This window comes from Ursus americanus, chromosome 3, assembly GCF_024610735.1.
Source record: "Ursus americanus isolate L20-20 chromosome 3, mUrsAme1.1.p, whole genome shotgun sequence".
NCBI lineage: Eukaryota > Metazoa > Chordata > Mammalia > Carnivora > Ursidae > Ursus > Ursus americanus.
Window position 1 is genome coordinate 60,206,797 of NC_142129.1, and position 19,975 is coordinate 60,226,771.

Sequence of the window (19,975 nt, forward strand, 5' to 3'; positions counted from 1 at the left end):
ATGGACCTACTACTGGGTGACTCTGTGACCTTGTTTCCACACTTAAAATGGTCTGATAATTAATACCATTCACAAACATCATGATGATTAAGTGAAATAATGTATGTGAAGTGACTGTCACTATACCTGGCACGTTGTGAGAACTCCACAAAAGTCAGGTCTAATCCTTTCTCCACCCTTATATACATTGAATGAAACTTGCCTTGTTTAAAGGGTCATTCTCTCTCCTTGGTATGACCTTGCCAATCACTACTCTGACACTTTGCTTGATGATTTAACCACTGAACTTCTTGCCACGCACCTTCCTGTGGACTTACATTTACTTATTCACTCATTACTTGTTAATGTCTCAATCTAGTAATGTCATTAAGTAGTCTCTATGTCTTGACAGTGTACCCTTGTCAAAGTCTTATATCTTAGACTTAAAACTACAAGACGAAGACAAATCTAATATCCCTCTTCAAGCAAAACCTGAAGAATAATCTCCTTGAATCAGCAAGGGAATAATTACTAATGCTGAGAAGGAAAATAAGACAGAGTAATCTCTTCTCTTCTTTGAAGTTTCTCCACAATTGAGGTATGTAGGATGCCATTAGTCCTTGGTTATAAAGCGGATTCTCTGGTCTACCCATGTGTTTCAATCATATCTCCTCATTTAGTCCTGTACACATGACCTGATCTTGGTGAGTCAGCACACATCAGTTACAGTTTATCGATCAGTAAGGTTGATGTATGGAGTGTCTATGATATATCAGCACCATAGGAAAGAGTTGGGGCTATAATGATTAATAAGTAAGCTGTGGCCCCTGTCCTCAGTGAGCTAGCTGACTTTCAGTGCAGAGATGCTAAATAGGTTTCGCCCGTCCTTGCTAAATATGGGAGGCGGCTGGGGGAGTCTGCAGGGAGATTCTGAGGTTGCTTCCAAATTCAGTGAGGAAGTTTAACATGATCTGCCAGTTATTACACTCATGGACAGGTAGAGGAAGTGGGAGGACACATTCCATTTGTTTTCAACCCTAAATACATGAAAATAGCGTTAAGGATTCTCAAATTCAGGGATGTGTAGAGAGTGTATCTTGTCCAGAGAGGAGCACCCTCCTTCTCTCAAGACTGGCTCTCTAACATAATGCCTCTGGGCCTCTCCCCTCATCACTTACTGCTCATTTTCACCAACTTTGGAGATTACCAGAAGAAAACTACTATTGGTTGGGTGAGGGGAGGAATGGAGAAGAAGAAACTGCCTTTCTTCTCCAGGTTCTTCTTTTGAGGTGACAAGAAGACGCAGACCTTCATACACATATGTACGTATTTACACAGATTTATTTCATTTTATCTCCTTCTATCGCTTTAGGGAGGGGTAAGCAAACCTGATTTATAAATTCCCTTTAATTGGATTAAGCCAAGTTTTATGGCAGGAGAGTTATGAAAACTTGCTCTCCATCTACATAATTCAGAAAATTTCCCAACACGAAAATTTAACCGGGCAAACTCAAAATGGCTTTCATATACACTGGAAGGTGCTTGAAAAATATTTCCATACTTTCTATACTCACATTAAAAAATGTATTTTCCTTCCAAGAAAATGTCTACCCCAATTACCCTGTATTACCCTCTATAGTCGGGATGAAAGGTTTTATGCCAACAGTGAGAGATATGAAACAAAGGGACAAGCCAGGCTGAGTACAAACATTACTAAAGGTATTATGATATGGCATACAGAAAATAGGTATGATCGTCAAAAGCATGTGGCATAATTCTTGAAGTTCTAAGATAACTTCACAGCAGATGGGATTCCCATCTCTCTGTATGTTTAAGATGGTTGCGCTGTAATAAAGACTGCCTGGGGAGTCGCCACTCTCCCATCCCCATTTTCCCTTGAGCAAGCTAGGCAACTTCTCCATGACTGACTTCCTTCATCTGGAAAATGAGGATATACGGACCCCATCAATGCTCTGCCCACCTCACCTTGGTCTACCTCAGAGGTCATCTGGGAATAATTTCTTCAAGGTCTGATGGGCTTATCTGGCCACCGAGCTGTACTGTATCCACACACAGGGAAGGCTGGAAATCTGGGGAGTTAACACCCAAGGAGTGACCCTCAACCCATGAAGGATGAGAATTACTGGCTAAATCCTGCAGCAACCTCAACCACCTGTGGGCTGATTCTGAAAGGGTGTTCGAGAGTTTCTCATAGGCACTAATCCCCAGTGCCCCATAGCAGTAAACTACTTATTTACAAAGTGTTGCCTCACTTTACTCCTATTTGCTGCTTCCAGGATCATCTTCCAAACAAACACCTGCCCCCCAAGTCCTTGTTGGCTTTTGGAGGAACACAAACCAAGACAGGGGGTAACAGATGTATCCACTTCCTGGGGCTGGGGTAAGAACTAAATGAGCTCATTCTTGTAAAGCCCAGAGAAGAATGCCCATCACATGGTAGGCACTGGCTGGTTGCCATGACAGTGGCTGTTGTTACCGCCTCTACGGCAAAAAACAAAACAAACAAAAAACAACTATCACAAAATTTTTCTTAGGTGATGGAATTTCTGGTTTAATGATAAGTACTTGTATGATATAAAGAAAGTGCAACTAGGAAGATTAAAGGAACACAAGGAAAATTCAGCCTGCCAGTGAGCCACTTGCCTTTACCCCTGCAGGACAGCAAGATGAGAGAAATTAAGTCACCACATGGCAATAGAGCTTCACGACAGTGAATACCACAGCAACTGATATTTAATTGTAGTGCATCTGCTGCTTGCTTTGAAATGGTTTCGGTTGACATATTTGTCTTGTCCACATGCACTCTGTCAGACTTCATTAAAATCTATATTCAGTTTTGGTTTGCTTTTTAGTTGCCAGCATTCATTGAAATTGAGCACTGATATTTAATTTCTCCACTATGCATGGCATAAGACTTCATTTCCCCATATATTTGCATGGCTCTTGTTTGTCTGCGTGCAGGTACTTAAATATTTTAATATTTTTTAACAGTATGTTAGTACTTTTTTCCTGATTAGTAGAATGTTATACACAGAACTGAGGATAGCCTCTTGGTTTCCCCTGAAAATATACGTATTTACCTGAACGAACCATGCTTTCCTGACAAAGTCACCTTAAAATCATTTTTATAAATAAATATGTATATGCATATTTATAGAGATTACACATATATGTTTATATATTCACACACATATATTCACATCTATATATCGGGATAAGATGAAATTGTCCTAAAATTCCTGAAAGAAAATATACTTTTACTGTTAGTTCTTTTATTATACAGTATCACTAATATTATAACAAACACGAGGAATAATAAAAGAAAATGAAACCTGCCATTCTAGTTTAATGTTTATATTAGTTTATCAATTCCAATATGGACTTTGTGGGGACAAAGATCTATCCTTCTATATAGTCCATCTGTCCTAGAATTGTACTATCTATCTTATATACAGGTCTTATCACACTATTCCCTCACTTCAGCCACAAACTAAAGGAAAAATTACCGCATTCAGAAATGACTGCCAAGTGGTATTAATTTGGGTTCATTAAATAAAAGTGACACCTGATCAGTAAGGTCGCAAGTCTTCGTGTTGAACTTTGGTGTGACAAAGGGGAAATTATTTGAAATACTATATCGCAGCATATGGTTAACTATACTGTTACTGTATTTCTTATCTTTGTTCAGAATATTTCAACTTCCTGGGATGCCTGGGTGGCTCAGACAGTTGACCACCCGATTACTGGTTTCAGCTCGGGTCACAATCTCAGGGTCCTGGGATGAAGCCGCACATCAGGCTCCATGCTCAGTGGGGAGTCAGCTTGAGATTCATCCTCTCCCTCTGCCCCTCCCCCCACTCATGCACGTGTGTGCGGGCTCTCTCTCTCTCTCTCAAATAAATAAATCTTAAAAAAAAAAAAAAGAATATTTCAACTTCCCCCACTCGATGAACTGGCAAGGAACAAAATGAGTACCTGAATTAAATACTAGAAATACAAATAAAAGATTCAATAAAATAAATGACAACGATGAATGCTACCTCAAACAGTGCCTAGCATGTAGTGAACTATCAGTAAATGGTAGATAAAATTAGCTATATCACAAAAAAGAAAAGAGCTATAGCAACCACAGTGGTCTTGAAAGCATTATAACCCTGTGGCATGTGCTACTTGTCACTGTAATTCTTTGGATTTTGAGAATCCTGGTTGTAAAACAAAATGGAGAAAATGATTTAATTATAATACAACAGAGAGAAGGAAAGATTCCTATTTTCTGATCCTCCGATACTTTCTAGGCAGGACTAAACTAGAGAGAGTGGCAAATAGTTTGAATCCTTTTAACTTAAAAGTCTTTGAATGGGTAAGCCCATAAATGGACCTCTTCTCTCTCTATGGCTGGCATAATAACGTTATTTCAGACAATGAATACTGATGAGCACCTATGTCCCAGATACCACGCTCCAAGAATGGGAAATTACAAATTAAGACATTGTTCAATTTCCCAAGAATTTACAAAAAGACCCTGGCAAATAAAGGAGGGATAAACAAGGAAGATAAAGCTACTCGGACAGCACACAGGAGAAGTGTTTTCTCTGACAAAATCTTTGTCCCTTAGTGTCAAAGTGTTTACTGTGTCTATTGACCGAATTAATATCTCAAGCTACTCAAATTTCTGCCCTTACGAAGTACAGAGTTGTGACTAACAATGAAATCAATAAGAAGGCAACAGAAAAGAGTTTACTGAGTGATTTGTACATGTGTGTGTAGCTATTGCAAACCTACAAAACAACCCTAGGTCTTACATTTACCCCAGGTCTCACAATACCCATGGTTGCTCCCAGATGCTAAAAAGCAATGTGATTTTTATTCTTGTGTTATTTTCTATAAATTTTTAGACCCGTTAAAAAATACTGTATACTCATTGCTCCAAAATGATCATGAGGGGGATTTTCAAAACAGCTCTCCATTTCTATTTTTGGAACTTCTAAGATTCATTTGATATTATTCTACAAGAAATGGGGATTGATTTATCTAATCAAAGATTATCCCCAGAAAATAGTCTCTCCCACTCGCTATAGCATCATGGTCAAAATGATCATCTTGGTTTAGCATACAATAATATTTAAGTTAAAAGATTAAAATGCAATCCCATGTAAATCCAATGAACCCAAGATTATGCTGTGAAACAAACATTTCCACAAAGAAACGTTAAAGAATGTTGACAGACTTCTAAATTTTCAAATTCCAATTTCTTTCTTTCTTAATCTTACTTTACATGATGAAGTATGACTATTTCAATGCTTAGGTTATTAAATGTTCAAAATCACTTCTGGTTTGACTCTTCTGTAAATGTAAATTATATGAGAACTTGGGAAGCATTAGTAATGTACACAGCCTTTCGATGTTAAGTTTGGGGGAAGAATAAGACAAATATATTAGGTGATTTCAAAAATGAAGCTCTACACTTTTGTAGTTCCTTGGAGTCCATGGGGCATGTTCACTTTTAATCTAGTGATGAGAAGGGGCAGCACCGGGACTGTGGGTCACAGCCAAGTAAAATGGTCAAGACCAGTGGACAGCACTGTTGTGTGCTAGACAGCGAGAGAAGTGGGTTTTTGTGGTCGCTGGACACTAAGTGGGGCGGTGACCCGACCTGGGAGGGACGATTCTACAGATACGGGTATCCAACTACAGCTCTGGCGAGCATGCATTTTTATCATAGAATGAAAAGTTTTCCTATTTCTTACTGTGCTACATGCTTTCACCTGGAGTACATGCAGCCTAATCTGTGGGAAGGTATTGCAGTAAATATAAATAAGCCTATTTCTTACTGTGCTACATGCTTTCACCTGGAGTACATGCAGCCTAATCTGTGGGAAGGTATTGCAGTAAATATAAATAAGCCCAAGATTCAGTTACGACTTTCCAAAAGGTTAGTTGTAACTATCCGCCCGCAGACAGAAGACTAGCAGAATATATGAATTGTCCTTATCTCCATACCAACTGCTCTTATATAAATGCAGTTGATTTTAAAGCAATCGATAGTATGGCTCTTTTTTTTTAATCTTCACCAACACTATTATCTAAAAAATAGGAAAGTTTTTTAAGAGGTCCTACTATCCTCTAGAAAACAGAGAAACAAATGTAATGGGTTTCTGGTACCATGTAGCTCACAGTTAATTGTATCAATTATTCAAATATGAATGAGCAATGAGTTAGAGCTGTAAAGGTGACACAGATATAAAGGCAGTGTAGTACCTTCTCTCAAGGAACTTAGCATGGCAGCGATAACATATAAATTTTATTTTATTTATTTTTTTATTAAAGATTTTTATTTATTATTTATTTGAGGGAGAGAGAGAGCACAAGCAGGGGGAGGGACAGAGGGAGAGGAAGAAGCAAACTCCCTGATGAGCAGGGAGCCTGATGTGGGGCTCAATCCTCGGACCCTGGGATCACGACCTGAGCTGAAGGCAGATGCTTAACTGACTGAGCCACCCAGGTGCCCCAAAACATAAATTTTATTTTTAGCCTAAATAGACATCTCTAAAGAGTAATTTAAAAAATATTTTTGCTATTCAACTCTAGATTTTACTTACAAGATACCCAGATAGACACATCATACATATCCAATCAACTTGCCAAGAGAATGACTAAAAGGATTATTTTATTTTCAAGGTGTCCATTATGACTTATAATAAGATGAATACAAGTCCTATGTTGGGAGATCCTTTGGGGGTTAATCTAGCCAAATGCTATTATCATACAGTCTAAAATACACGAATTTCATTGTGAGAAGGCTTTCAATAATGGTGGTATCCCAACTAAGCTTTCTGGTGTTTGTGGATCCTCACGATCTGCTCCCACTTTCTCCGTCTGGATCTAGTGTGTGCTTATCTCAATCAGACGATAAAATAAGCAGTTTCTGAGCTTCATTGGGAACCAACCCAGTGCTCAATAAGCACTTATTAACTGAGATGTAACATGATATTCCAACTTTCCTTCCATTTTTTTTTTCTTTTTGTCCAGATTCCTAAACAATGATTGTGCATGACTTTCCAGGCAGCCTTAGTGTTTTTATAAAAGCGAGAAAGCTAACAACAGTTAAGCAATATAGCATTTGCTTACAAACTCCCTGTAATATTTTTACTCCTTTTTTTGCCATCTCCCTGCGGGCAGTGGATTATTAACTTCCATGACTAGCCAGGTCCAACTGCCTCCTCTTCCTCACTTGTATCCCTCCTCCTCATTCTGCAGGTTAATTCTCTCCTCCAAGTTCTGCTGCTGCCATTCTCTGGGCCTGGAATGCCTTTCCTCTCCCCCCGCCCCTCTGTTGGCTCTGTACCCACCTCCTCTGTGCAGGGCCGACCGTTCCCAACCTTGGCCGTCTGCATTGCTCATTGGACCCTGGACTGACATCATTCTGTGTACATGTGAAACCATGCCCGTGTGCAGATAGCAAGGGCACAGAGCCTGTGTGTTATCAACTGACCTGGGTACTTCCTCACCTACAGAATCAAATGATGGGGTCCTGAAAGAACCCAGGCCGTAGAGGCCGTCTACTTAGGGACGTGGTGTTGGGGGAGGATTCCAGTCCCTCCTTTACAATACGCCTATCCAGATTTCTGGTCACCTGCCTACCCCAGTCCTTCAGCCTCTCCATGCCCTGAGTGTCCCAAACGGTCTCTACCTTCCAAGACCTGAGGCCCGTGGGAAATCCTAGCCTCACCAGAAGTATAGAATGCAGCATCAGCACGGAGCCTGGTGTCAGGGCCGCCCCTAGCTGCCTTTCACCCTGACCTATGGTCCAAGCCCTGCGGAATGGTGCCCCCAGAAACCCAGAATCTGCTAGCCTAAATCACAACAATAAATCCTGACTTTGGTATCCTGTGGAAAAAAAACACTTATGAAGTCTATAATAATTGTAAATGCTAGTGTAGGAAGTTTTTGAAGATAAATAACTTTAAAAGAGTCTTATTAAAAATGAATCACCTAAAATGACAGTTTTAAAAGATATTTTGAGAGAATTTTAGATTTTTGGAGTCCTTCTCTAGTAATATCAACTGTCGCATTAGAGTCTCAGAAAAAGAAATGACATTCTATTGTCTTCAACAAGGAAATCTTTTGTGTATGTGTAATAGAAATGACTTGGGATAACTTCAAAGTCTTTGTGCCCCTTCTAAGATAAATACTTTCTAATGCATAAAATAAAATACAAAGTATTACAATGGAAACCTGTTATATTGGAATACAGCTATCAAAATGTATTTTCTAAATGTGATAAAGTACCATATGAGCTTCTTCATTTACTCATTATATAATATTATTGAACAGCAGGTCTAATAGCTACCATAACTACCAAGAAGTGATGAAGACAAATAACTTTTAAAGTTATCTATAAATAACTATAATGTGATCTGAAAAGTCACGGATTCTGCTCATGCTACTGGTTTATCAACTATATTCACAACCGGAGAAAATTTTCATTAAAAGTTAGTGAAAATAAAGTAATTTTTTCCAAACAAGTTCATGACCTCTTTGAATTTTATCATTTTGGGTACAATACTAAGAAAGCCTAGAAAGTCAAACCAGTTTATTATAAGTACATAATTAATTCATCAAACAACTATTTAAATAATTATTTAACCAGGCTACAAAACATTTGTGAAAACAAAGAGCCCAACAAATGCTTTTTAAAAGAAAGAAAAGTGAAAAGTCATTGTGTAAATGAGAGCTGTCAAATAAAATGCACTATACACTGAATGCTCTGAAAAGAAAGCAAGGTAGGGGGGCGCCTGGGTGGCACAGCGGTTAAGCGCCTGCCTTCGGCTCAGGGCGTGATCCCGGCGTTATGGGATCGAGCCCCACATCAGGCTCCTCTGCTATGAGCCTGCTTCTTCCTCTCCCACTCCCCCTGCTTGTGTTCCCTCTCTCGCTGGCTGTCTCTATCTCTGTCAAATAAGTAAATAAATTCTTTAAAAAAAAAAGAAAAGCAAGGTAGGTGCTTCCTAGAATATTTTAAAAACCAAAAAATGATAATCCCCTAACACATAAACATCACATTTGACATTAAGGATTATGTCCCTTATCTCTATCACTAATATTTTTAAATTGAAATTATATTTTAAAATTTTTCTCTTCAGGTTTACATTTTCTTTTTATCTTTAACAGTGTAATGTAGTAATTAAAGTATTAATTTACTGCTTAACCTTTTTTTCCTCAAAACTCTAAATGAAATCCAATAAGCAAGCAAATGTATACATGCACAGTTTGGGCCCTCAGCCTGTGGCTTCACTTCCTGGTACAGACTACAGACTATGTGGTAATTAAACACAGAAACTGCCCAAGAGACAAGGTGGGATCACAGACCATCGGAAACTAAAGGGACCATAGAAGCCATTTCGTCTAACCCTGAGACAACAGAGGTTAAGGGACTTACTTGGGACCCAAGATGACAGAAGAGAAGCTAGTCTGATAGTTAACAGAGCACCCCCTTCACTACTCCACCAGGACAAATCTTGGTCCTGGGTCCACTCACAGCAAAGCACAGTTATTGAAACAAGACATTACAATCAATTAGAAATACATCTTATTTATAGATTTTTTACTTCCAAATATGAAATCTGGAAGACTTAAATGATTACATTTCTAGAACAGAGGCCTTGAAAGAATATTAAAAGTTCAAGAAATTGTTTTGAATAGTTTTCGAGGTCTAATTTATTAGCAATGTCATTATGACTACTGAAAACCCAGTTAATCCCTAATTTTACTTTGTTTTTTTTTAGTTGGCCTTTCCCCCCAATTATAAAAGGAAAACACATGAAAAAATAAAAAATAATAATAAAAGGAATACACACCTATTATAATAAATTTTGAAAATGCAAGGACAAATAAAAAAATAATGAGGGCCATATCCCAAAAGTCAAAGACAATATTGGTAATATTGGCAATATTTCATATTTCTTCCCAGATATATATGTATACACAAATATATAGCTATATACCTACATATAAACTTATACATTAAGATATTATTGTATATAAAATTTTATATCCTGCCTTTTCTCTCAGCATTTGACCATGAACGTTTTCCCACTGAATAAAAGACATTTTTAAAACATCATTAACATGAAAGTCTGTGTTCGGTAGTTATTAAAATAATAAAGTTTAAAGACATTATGACAATAAAATTATTCCATATAATTTTTGATCACTGGACTATGTAGGCTATTATTACATCAAGTAACTAATGCATGAAACTGCTCGAAATCAAAATTATTAAAAACATGTTTACAAGACAGTTGTTAGAAAAACTTGAGTGCAGACAGCTAACGTTATTGAGGAAAATGTGTACTATTCCAAGAAATAAAAACTCACAGAGATACCACCTGCTACTATTAAACGCAGGAAGATTCAAAATGGTATTATTACAACAGTAAATCTTGATAGGGTTCTGCGAATTCATGAGGGAACAAACATTGGTACAAACATTTAGTGCCTGACATACCATAGGGGTTCAATAAATATTGTGGAACAAACTTATGGGAATCAATGTATCAACATGTATCAAGACACCTGAATATGATTATACCCTTGACTCATAATCTTAAGGGAAAATACAAAATATACATACTTAGGCACTCACTGCAGTTTTCTTAAAGGGGAAAAACTGGTCACAACTAAATGTCCAAGTATAATTGTTAAGTAAATAACAAAGGTATAAAGAGCCGTGGAGATAATTTTTAAATTAATTCAACAACTATACTAAAATCATAAGGGTCTTGCCAAGAATTCTTAGTTTAAAATGATTAAAATATTTAAAATATTGGTATATTTTTTCTCTTGGAATAAGATTTTATTTCATCCTTTTAATAAAGTAATGAATGCTAAAATTGAAGACTACCATGGCATTAATATATATATATTCAGAATTCCACATGAATAAACTATTATTTTCTTTCCAAAATACATTCTTACAGTCAATGCCAAAGTGTTACCCATCTGTCCGCCTATACAACAGAAGATGGAATCAGATCTTCCTCTGGTAGTCATACCAATGGTGAAAGAAAAGAGTCATGATTCCATTTTCTCTGTATCATGACTTAGATAACCCTGGTGTTTTCTCTTACCTAATCTTAGCCTAGGCCCAGTATTAGAGAATTTGTTAAAACTAACAGACACATACACACACACACACACACACACACACACCCCACTTACAGTAGGTAAACCTTTAAAAACAACACAATCACAATACCTTTCCGAGCTCTGACGGCTCACTTCCTTCTTCTACCACAATTAGTTGAGATCTTCCTTTTCTTTCGTTGTCCCGAATGCCAATGGCAACCTGGTTTGCCTTCAGACGTTCATATTTGTTGCACGAGGAACCACACCATTGGTAAATTTCCTAAAAGAAAGAGACAGATCTTTTGACCCAGAAATATGTGGAGAACATTTAGCCCTGTTGTAATACTTACTGTAAGTATTAGGAAAAAACAAAAAGATATAAAAAATAAAATGGAAGTTATATATTCTTGAGGTATATATAATTTTACATACTTTTTTTTTTTTTAAGATTTTATTTATTTATTTGACAGAGAGAGAGACAGCCAGCAAGAGCGGGAACACAAGCAGGGGGAGTGGGAGAGGAAGAAGCAAGCTCCCAGCAGAACAGGGAGCCCGATGCAGGGCTCGATTCCAGGACCCTGGGATCACGCCCTGGGCCAAAGGCAGACGCTTGACAACTGAGCCACCCAGGCGCCCCTAATTTTACATTCTTATACCTCATTCTGTATCCTGTTGCTTTCAGTTAGCATTATAAAGTAGCCATTTTTTAAACATGGAAAATATAAGTATATATCTCACCATGCTTTGTGTATATCCACTAATTACAATTTATGAAACTTGTATTACCTAAATATAAAATAATAATTTTATCATATTTCAGAAAGGTAATAAAGAATCTGTTTAGTAATGTGCTCTTGATGATTATAAAATTGATCAAATGCTTTTGTAAAGCAATTTAATGAATCTTATCAAAAGCCATAAAAAGAATTAAAACCTTTGACCCAGTAATATCACTATCTGGAATTCATCCTAATAAATTATTCATAAAGATTAGGAAGAAACCATATGTACAAGGGTTTTTATTGCTATATAATTATACTAGTTAGGCATTGAGAAGACATTAAATGTTCTATAATAGGATAATAGCTTTATATAATTATGATATAGAGAAAAAACAGATACTTAACATCAAAGTTATATTTTAACATAGAAATTTATAAAAATACATATAGAATGAAAGTTTGATATATTCTAAAGTCAACAGATTATATTAGCTGCTACTTAGATTAAAATATTGTATATTTTAGACTTGGGTACAGTGTTCAAAAGATATAGATACAAATGTAAACTAATAATAAAATATCATTTTCTCCATTAAGTGTGGTTTTAATGAAAGAAAGAAAAATTTAATGGTGCCTAGGCTTGGTGGGGGAGTGGGAATAGGCATTATCACATTCTATTTGGGTTGTATAAACTGACAGTCTTTTTCTGAGGGAAGTTTGGGATCGTATCAAAAAATTACACGTGCTTTTAGGTCAGGAAATTCTATTTCTAGGAATCCATACTAGTCAAATATGGTTTAAAAAAACAAAGAAACAAAACAAAAACCCCACAAATGTCCATCAGTAGGTCAATGGCTGTTTAAATGTTGTTATATGGAGATTGCAGACTATTCTTCAATGCCTGAAAACTGAGAAAAGTGTTTAAATACCGACACAGAAAATCATTCAAGGTACACCATCGAGAATAAAATAAAGCTACAGAATAATACAGTTCCATTTAAGTGGAAACAGAAACATAAGTTCTGTTTCTGTATTTGCAAAAAAAGATTTTTAAAGATACACAGTTTTAACAGATGGAGAGAGGCATATATACACAGAAAGAGAGCCTTCAATTTTTATCTGATAGTTTTTTTTTCTTTTTTTTTTAATGTCACATTTATTAAGTGCCCGTGATGAGCTATGTGGGGATAGAGAGAAGAGTAAGAGAAAGCTGGCAAGGAGAGACTGACATGTAGACATCCAATGATAATAATGTATTTGCTCTACACTTGCTTTCAAAATGCTTCCACACACAGTGCGTGCAGTCCGTCTTGGAGAGGTGGTTAGCGTAGTGGTTAAATGTGAAGGAGACAGACCCAGGCTGCAACTTAATGACTATACGACCTTGTGTTTGCAATGTTTAAAAGAGCACATCAATTAACAACAGCAAAATAAAAGAGCACCCAAGCATCCATAGAGAGAATGGCTCTTTTCTCTGATGATAAAACATTTCCAGTCCAGAGTCATTTCTTCATTCACAGGTAGTTTACTGATGGCCCAAAATGGGCTCTCTTCCAGGCCCTGGAGGCCCAGCTTTGAATCACACAGGCCTGGGGTAGACTCTCTGGCCCCTCACCCCCGCCCCAGGTTCCTGATTCACTTATTCCATATTCCTCTTTGAGAATAAAATATATGTTTTAGAAATTCAAGTCTTTATAAGAAGTAAAATAAAAAGGACTATGCCTTGCAACTCCTTTCACTCTAGAATCTGAACTAGTCTACGTGGTCAAGGGGCATTTCTTTTCCATTTTTAGAAGAATGCTAACAGCACTGCTGCTGTTTCCTCTCTAATTTCTTTTCTACATCTGGGCATCTGACTATGAGACTCACATTTGGTCAATTTGAATACTATGCCCAGGTTCAGCAATTACAAAGAGCGAAAACAAATGGACCCCAACGATTAGTCAATGCCGATCACTGTGCATTAAAATCAGGTTGTGGCACAGAAAAGTGATTTTTAAAAATACAGAAAGCTGAGCACTACCCTTAGGGACAGTCAGGTGTGTTCTGAGCAGCGCTGTTTTTTGAATGCTCCCTGGATGATTCTAGCATTCAACTCAGGATGAGAACCCCTGATGGCGGCCTTGAGCACAGCGCAATTGGCAGGCATTCGCAGAGAATCTTCAACATCTAATTACCCAGGGCAGCCCAGCACGCTCCTCTGCTAGGTACAGCTAGGCTCTTGGCTCAGACATCTGTCCTATCTTATCCCGTGAGATTTTGCCAATGATTCTTTTCTCAGTGGGTCTGAGAAAGCAAACTTCTAATATTTACATTACAGCGAAATACAGGAAATAGATCAGAAGATTAGATCTCTAGCTTTCTCACTTATTAGCAACTTTCACTACTGACTTGCTCTACATTTATGTAACTGTCCAACAGATGTTAATGTTCTCCATATAAGTGACCTCTCACCAACTTCAAAAAGATTATATAAAATCACACTAAATTTTATTAGCTTCTGTAAAGTATTATGAAAGCTTGGTAAAGTGTGTTTAGAAGGAACTGTAGATAATAATTTGACTAACATAATTATTATTTAATGTAGATTTTACAGTATTCCATGGATCCCCAAATATTTTCTATGATATTAGCTTGGGTTGGGAGTTTTTATGTGCAGTATCAGTTCACAGATAAATTTAGTGGTAGAAAATATTCCTCACCATCACTGACAGACCTCAGTTTCTACTTCTAAAATAGCGAAAAGAGCAAAGCCGGAGATATCACAATCCGTGATTTCAAGATAGACTACAAAGCTACAGTAATCAAAATAGCATGGTGCAGGTGCAAAAACAGACACGTAGGACAGAATAGAGAGCCCAGAAATAAACCCATGCTTATATAGTCAATAATCTATGACAAAAGAGGCAAGAAGATGCATTGGGGAAAAGACAGTCTCTTCAATGTGTTGGAAAGACTGGATAGCTACATGCAAAAGAGTAAAACTGGACTACTTTCTTAGACCATACACAAAACTGAACTCGAAATAGATTAAAGACCTAAATGTAAGACCTGGAACCATTATATTCCTAAAGGAAATCACAGGCGGGAATCTCTTGGACATTAGCCTTAGCAACATTTTTCTGGATGCATCTCTTCAGGCAAGGGGAAAAAAAGCAAAAATGAACAATCGGGACAACATCAAACTAAGTAGCTCCTGAACAGTGAAGGAAACTATCAACGAAATGAAAAGACGAATACCACATGATTTCACTTAAATGTGGACTCTAAAAAATAAAACACACAAAAACCAGAAATAGAATCATAAATACAGAGAACTAATTAGTGGTTGCCAGAGGGGAGAGTGGTGGGTGAAATAGATGAAGGAAATTAAGAGGTACAAACTTTCAGTTATAAATAAATCACAGGAATGAAAAGTACAGCATAGGAAATACACTTAATAATATTTCAATAACGTTGTATGATGACAGAGGGCACTTATCGTGGTGAAGACTGTTTAATGTATAGAGCTGTCAAATCACTATGTTGTACACCTGAAACTAATATAACATTATATGTCAACTACACTTCAATAAAAAAATTTTAAAATAGCAAAAACATATCTAGGAAATGCTCATAAAAATAATAAAACTGTTAAAAGTAAAATTTTCCTTTCTAACTCAAAGATGACCCAATCACTAAAAGTGTTACAGAAAATTTCTTATTGGGCAGGAAAATGAATGCTTTGTGTTATCCTTACTCTTTTATTATTTTCACTTAATTTTGTGCTACTATTTCTATAAAAGTGACATACTCTCTTATTTCCTAGACTCAATTTTCAGTGGTGAATTCAGACAAGAAATACAATAAAATACGGACTTTAATTATAAATTGCCAAAAGCCAGAATTGTTTAAAGGGGTCTATTAATTTAAAAAACCCTTTTCTTTCAATGTTACTTAAGTTTTCCTGCAAATATATTTCATTCAATCACGGCAGCAACACATTAAAACATGCTTTAGATTTTAAATAGAAAATCTGTTTAGATTTTAAACAGAATTATAGCAATTCATTAAATCTGAGCAATTTAAATTCTATCATGGATGGATGATGTGGTTAGGACTTCTCATTTAACAAAGCTCTACTGTGCTAAATAAATGTGTATAGCATTATTAATAAGCTGCAGTGCCAACACTTACTCTATTCAGAGGTAGTTGGGTAAGACCACTTCTCTACCCTGTGCACAAGGGAACTCTGTACTCAATTGGCCCTGTGGTTGAAAAACGCTCCTATAATTCAACTTACCCTGTTTTTTGGCAGGTGTGAGCTAAAAAAAACCCAAGAATGCTACACACAGAGCTAAAAAATGCCCAAACTGATGTAACAGGTTAATACGTATTATTACAACAAAAAGTTTTCATAATTTAAATTGTTTTATTTATAATACTTTGATGGGATTTAGATAATTCTTTTGTAAATCTGATTTAAGCAGGTGAGATACTGAAAATGATAAAGCAAACACAGTTTCAGAGGCAACTATTTACCCTCTAAGAGTCTAAAGAATTTAACAATCCAACACTAAATGTTATACTTCTTTGGGGGAAGGGACATAAAGCCCCCTGTCAATATGGAAGTACCTATTCAATTCGGAATTGAATGCACTTAAATTTTGGCCAAAATTTGCTGATGTACTATTGCCCATGAACACCCTGTAGTTGAAGTTTGCCAAATTAGAACTAACTCTTAGTATACAAGCTCTTAAAGGAATACAAAATTATTCTGTTGGAATAATCTCTGGAAAAGTAAATAAGGGAGTAAAGACAAATCCGTTATGGGCAATTTGTTTGGAGCACCAATAATAAGAAATAATAGCCAGTGAGTGATATTTATGGAAACAACCATACTGTGGACAGACTAGAGGTTTAAAATTTCCTTTAAACTATGTGGTCAGAGTTAACAAGTAAAACATCAAAGTACAGCCAAACCTCATTTGGGGGCAGGAAATAAGAGGAGAAATAACAATACTCAATGATACCGTTGAAGGGAAGCGAGATTTCAGAAGCAGAGTTTAAAGGAGCACCCAGAACAGCCCATGTGACGTTGACTCATAACATGTGCGAAGAATTCAGCATAGACTTGTTACTCTCTCCTCCTTTGCTAAGTTATTTATTCTAAATACATCTACAATTTTATAAAAGGAGAAGGGTGGCCAGACCTCTTGCTCTCCCTTGCCCCTACTGGCTTTATTTTTACTGTGCTTACTTTTCCCTTAGATCCAGTTAACAAAATATAAAAGCGCATTCAGATATCCTCTTTGCCTGAGGCTAAGCATAACTTAAACACCATAATGACTTGTGAGATAACGTCCAGGAATCTACTTTTTCTATTTTTAAACTTTAAACCATGACTTTTTTTTTTTAGTTTTTGGATGAACAAGTGTTTATTTACATCCCATCTTGTTGTTGCTCAAAGCCAAGCCAACTCAATATCATTCAATGACACATTTTTGTATTTTTAAAACACCTCTGGTTGAAGAATGGGAGATGGAGTGGGTGTGCATGGCCACTGAGGGCTTGGTGACCCGAAAGGAAGGGATTGCATGTGAGCTAGGGCAGAGCAGTGGCTATGGAGAAGAGAAGAATCAAGGGATCTAAACTGGAGGACAAGGAGAGGGGGACATGAGTTGGACCCTTCTAGCTTGGCTGCTGGTAGTGATGTCACTTACTGGGACCAGGTGACAGCTTGTGGAGCATTCTTTTCACAGCGATAAGCAGAGTTGGTGCAATTACATTCTCTGTACTCTGCAGAGTATTTGGCAAATCAAAGAAGTTTTATAGCCACATTTCATCAAAAATAATTGCTGCCAGCCACACATACTGGTGACTTAACTATTTTTAACTGATCTACTCTTTTTTCAGACATGTAACCCTGAATTTTCTAGCACCTTTAGACATTTACCATTTTGAGATGGTCCTCAACGTTAACTGTACAATAAAATGACCTGAGATAAGGCCTAAAAAGTACTTACCCCAGAGTCCTATCCCAAAACTAAAATCAGATTCTTTAGGGGTCATATCACACAGGCATCAGTATCTTAAAAACTTCTTCCTCATGATTCTAATGTGAAACTGTGAGAATGAAAACCTAAATCCTAATACCTCAGGAGATGTCTTTCCTAGTGCCCTCGTCTATTCTCTAATTGTAATGTGTCTGTGTCTCCATTCCAGCCCTTCCCACCTTCTACTCGTCATACTCCAAGCTGTGTATGTGTCTGTGCCTCTCACCATTTCACAGCACTTGGAGTCAAAGACTATCTGGTTTCCATCTTTATACTCCAGCACCCAGCACACACCAAGTGCACAGTAAATACCATTCATCCCTACTTCTGTTGAAGGGTAAATTTTAGAGATTTAACATTAAGTTTATTTTTCCCATTATCTTTTCTTATTGCCTCAAGGCTTTCCCCTTATAAAACTAGTGGAATGGATTACTTTCAGATAAGGACAAATTTATCCAGAACAAAGAAGACTTTATTCAGTTCTTTTGTTCTAAAATAAACCTTTTTAAGTCATAGTAGAGACAAAAGTCCAAAAGCCAACATAGGTTTAATTTTAAAAAATCTTGATTTTGTGAGAGTAAAGTTTTCTGAGGGAAGGAGTGAGGATGCAGCAATTTACAGAAAATTGGTTTTGCATATGAAGCATCAGAGTCTTGGCCTTAGGGACTAAAGTGTATTGCAGGAACCACACAGTAGGCAACACTGAAATGGTATAAGACTGGTTGGTCAGGTCCGAGAAAACTATGGGGATTACAAGAGAACTAGGAAACTTGATCAGATGCAGTGAATCTCTGAGAAGAGCTCAGTACATTTCCCTCCAACACAGTTGTCACAGTTGTCATGACCCTGAACATTAGAGTAGAAACAACTGTGGGCAGTAAGTATCCAGGCAGTTAGACCAATGGGCACTGGTACAATGTGGGTACAGTGTCCCCACACAGCATGTGGTATGGGAAAAATAAGGCAGAATCCCAGAGCGGCTACTATAATGGCTGACAGAACCAGAAAGGGTGGACATATCAAAAGACCATGAATATTTTCCAGTAAAAGTCTTGGGACAGAGGCCAAAGTCCAAAGTCCAAAGCTCAAGAATGAATGAAATGACGAAAACTCAATGAATGTTAGAGAGGAGTGAGGGCTAAACACTATAAAATAGACTCGCTTCCATTCTCAACCTGATCCCCCATCCTCAGGCCATAATATCGCACATACAATCCCCTATACCTGAGGGGTGGAGAAGGGGATGGGTGAGATAAGTTTGATTTGCTTTCATGATAAACAAGGTTCACCTTAATAGGGCAAGATTATTTTATTTTTAACCCTTCTGTGGAAATAGAAGCTTGACTATGAACTCAGGTTGAGCTACAGGTGAAAAAAGAAAATTACATCTCTATCTGCATGACTGCATGAGACTGTATGCTTTGTGTTGGACACATGTACATTTGTTGAGTGACTGTAAGTTCTGGGCCTTCTACTAAGGAAAAAGTGAGTGAGTGGGGTTAATAAACGAATGGACAGGCAATGTGGAAAATGCTCAAGGCAAGTCTGCAAGGTGATAGAAAATATGAGATAAAGGCTTGCCTAATTCTACAGGGGTGCAACATGGGACAGGGGAAGGAGAGAGGAAGAGGCCAAGGAACACACCATAAAAAAAGCAGTATCAGAAAGCAATATCGAAGGGGCACCTGGGTGGCTCAGTCATTAAGCATCTGCCTTTGGCTCAGGTCATGATACCAGGGTCCTGGGATTGAGCCCCTCATCGGGCTCCCTGCTCGGTGGGAAGCCTGCTTCTCCCTCTCCCACTCCCCCTGCTTCTGTTCCCTCTCTCGCTGTCTCTCCCTCTCTGTCAAATAAATAAATAAAATCTTAAAAAAAAAAAAAGAAAGTAATATCGAAGTTGAATATTTAAGGATGAGATGATATCGGATTGCTTACCAAAGAAGAGTGACGCAGAGCAAGAGTGGATTCTAGGCAATGGAAACAATGTGTACAAAGCAAAAGCATGGTGACTTGAGGGGAAGTGTCATGCACAGGACACTGACACAATATCATGGTGATAAAGAGCCCGGGAAGGATTCAGGAGACACTCAG

The 19,975-nt window shown here is 37.4% G+C and overlaps 1 protein-coding gene across 1 annotated transcript in view; it reads right to left on the reverse strand.

The window, feature by feature from the left end:
• The window catches only part of SCIN (scinderin), a 75,188-nt gene that overhangs the window by 38,201 nt on the left and 17,012 nt on the right, over window positions 1–19,975 (reverse strand). The window contains exon 4 of the mRNA XM_045793133.2: window positions 11,258–11,407. Coding sequence (XP_045649089.2) covers window positions 11,258–11,407 — 150 coding nt within the window. The remainder of the gene's footprint in view (window positions 1–11,257; window positions 11,408–19,975) is intronic.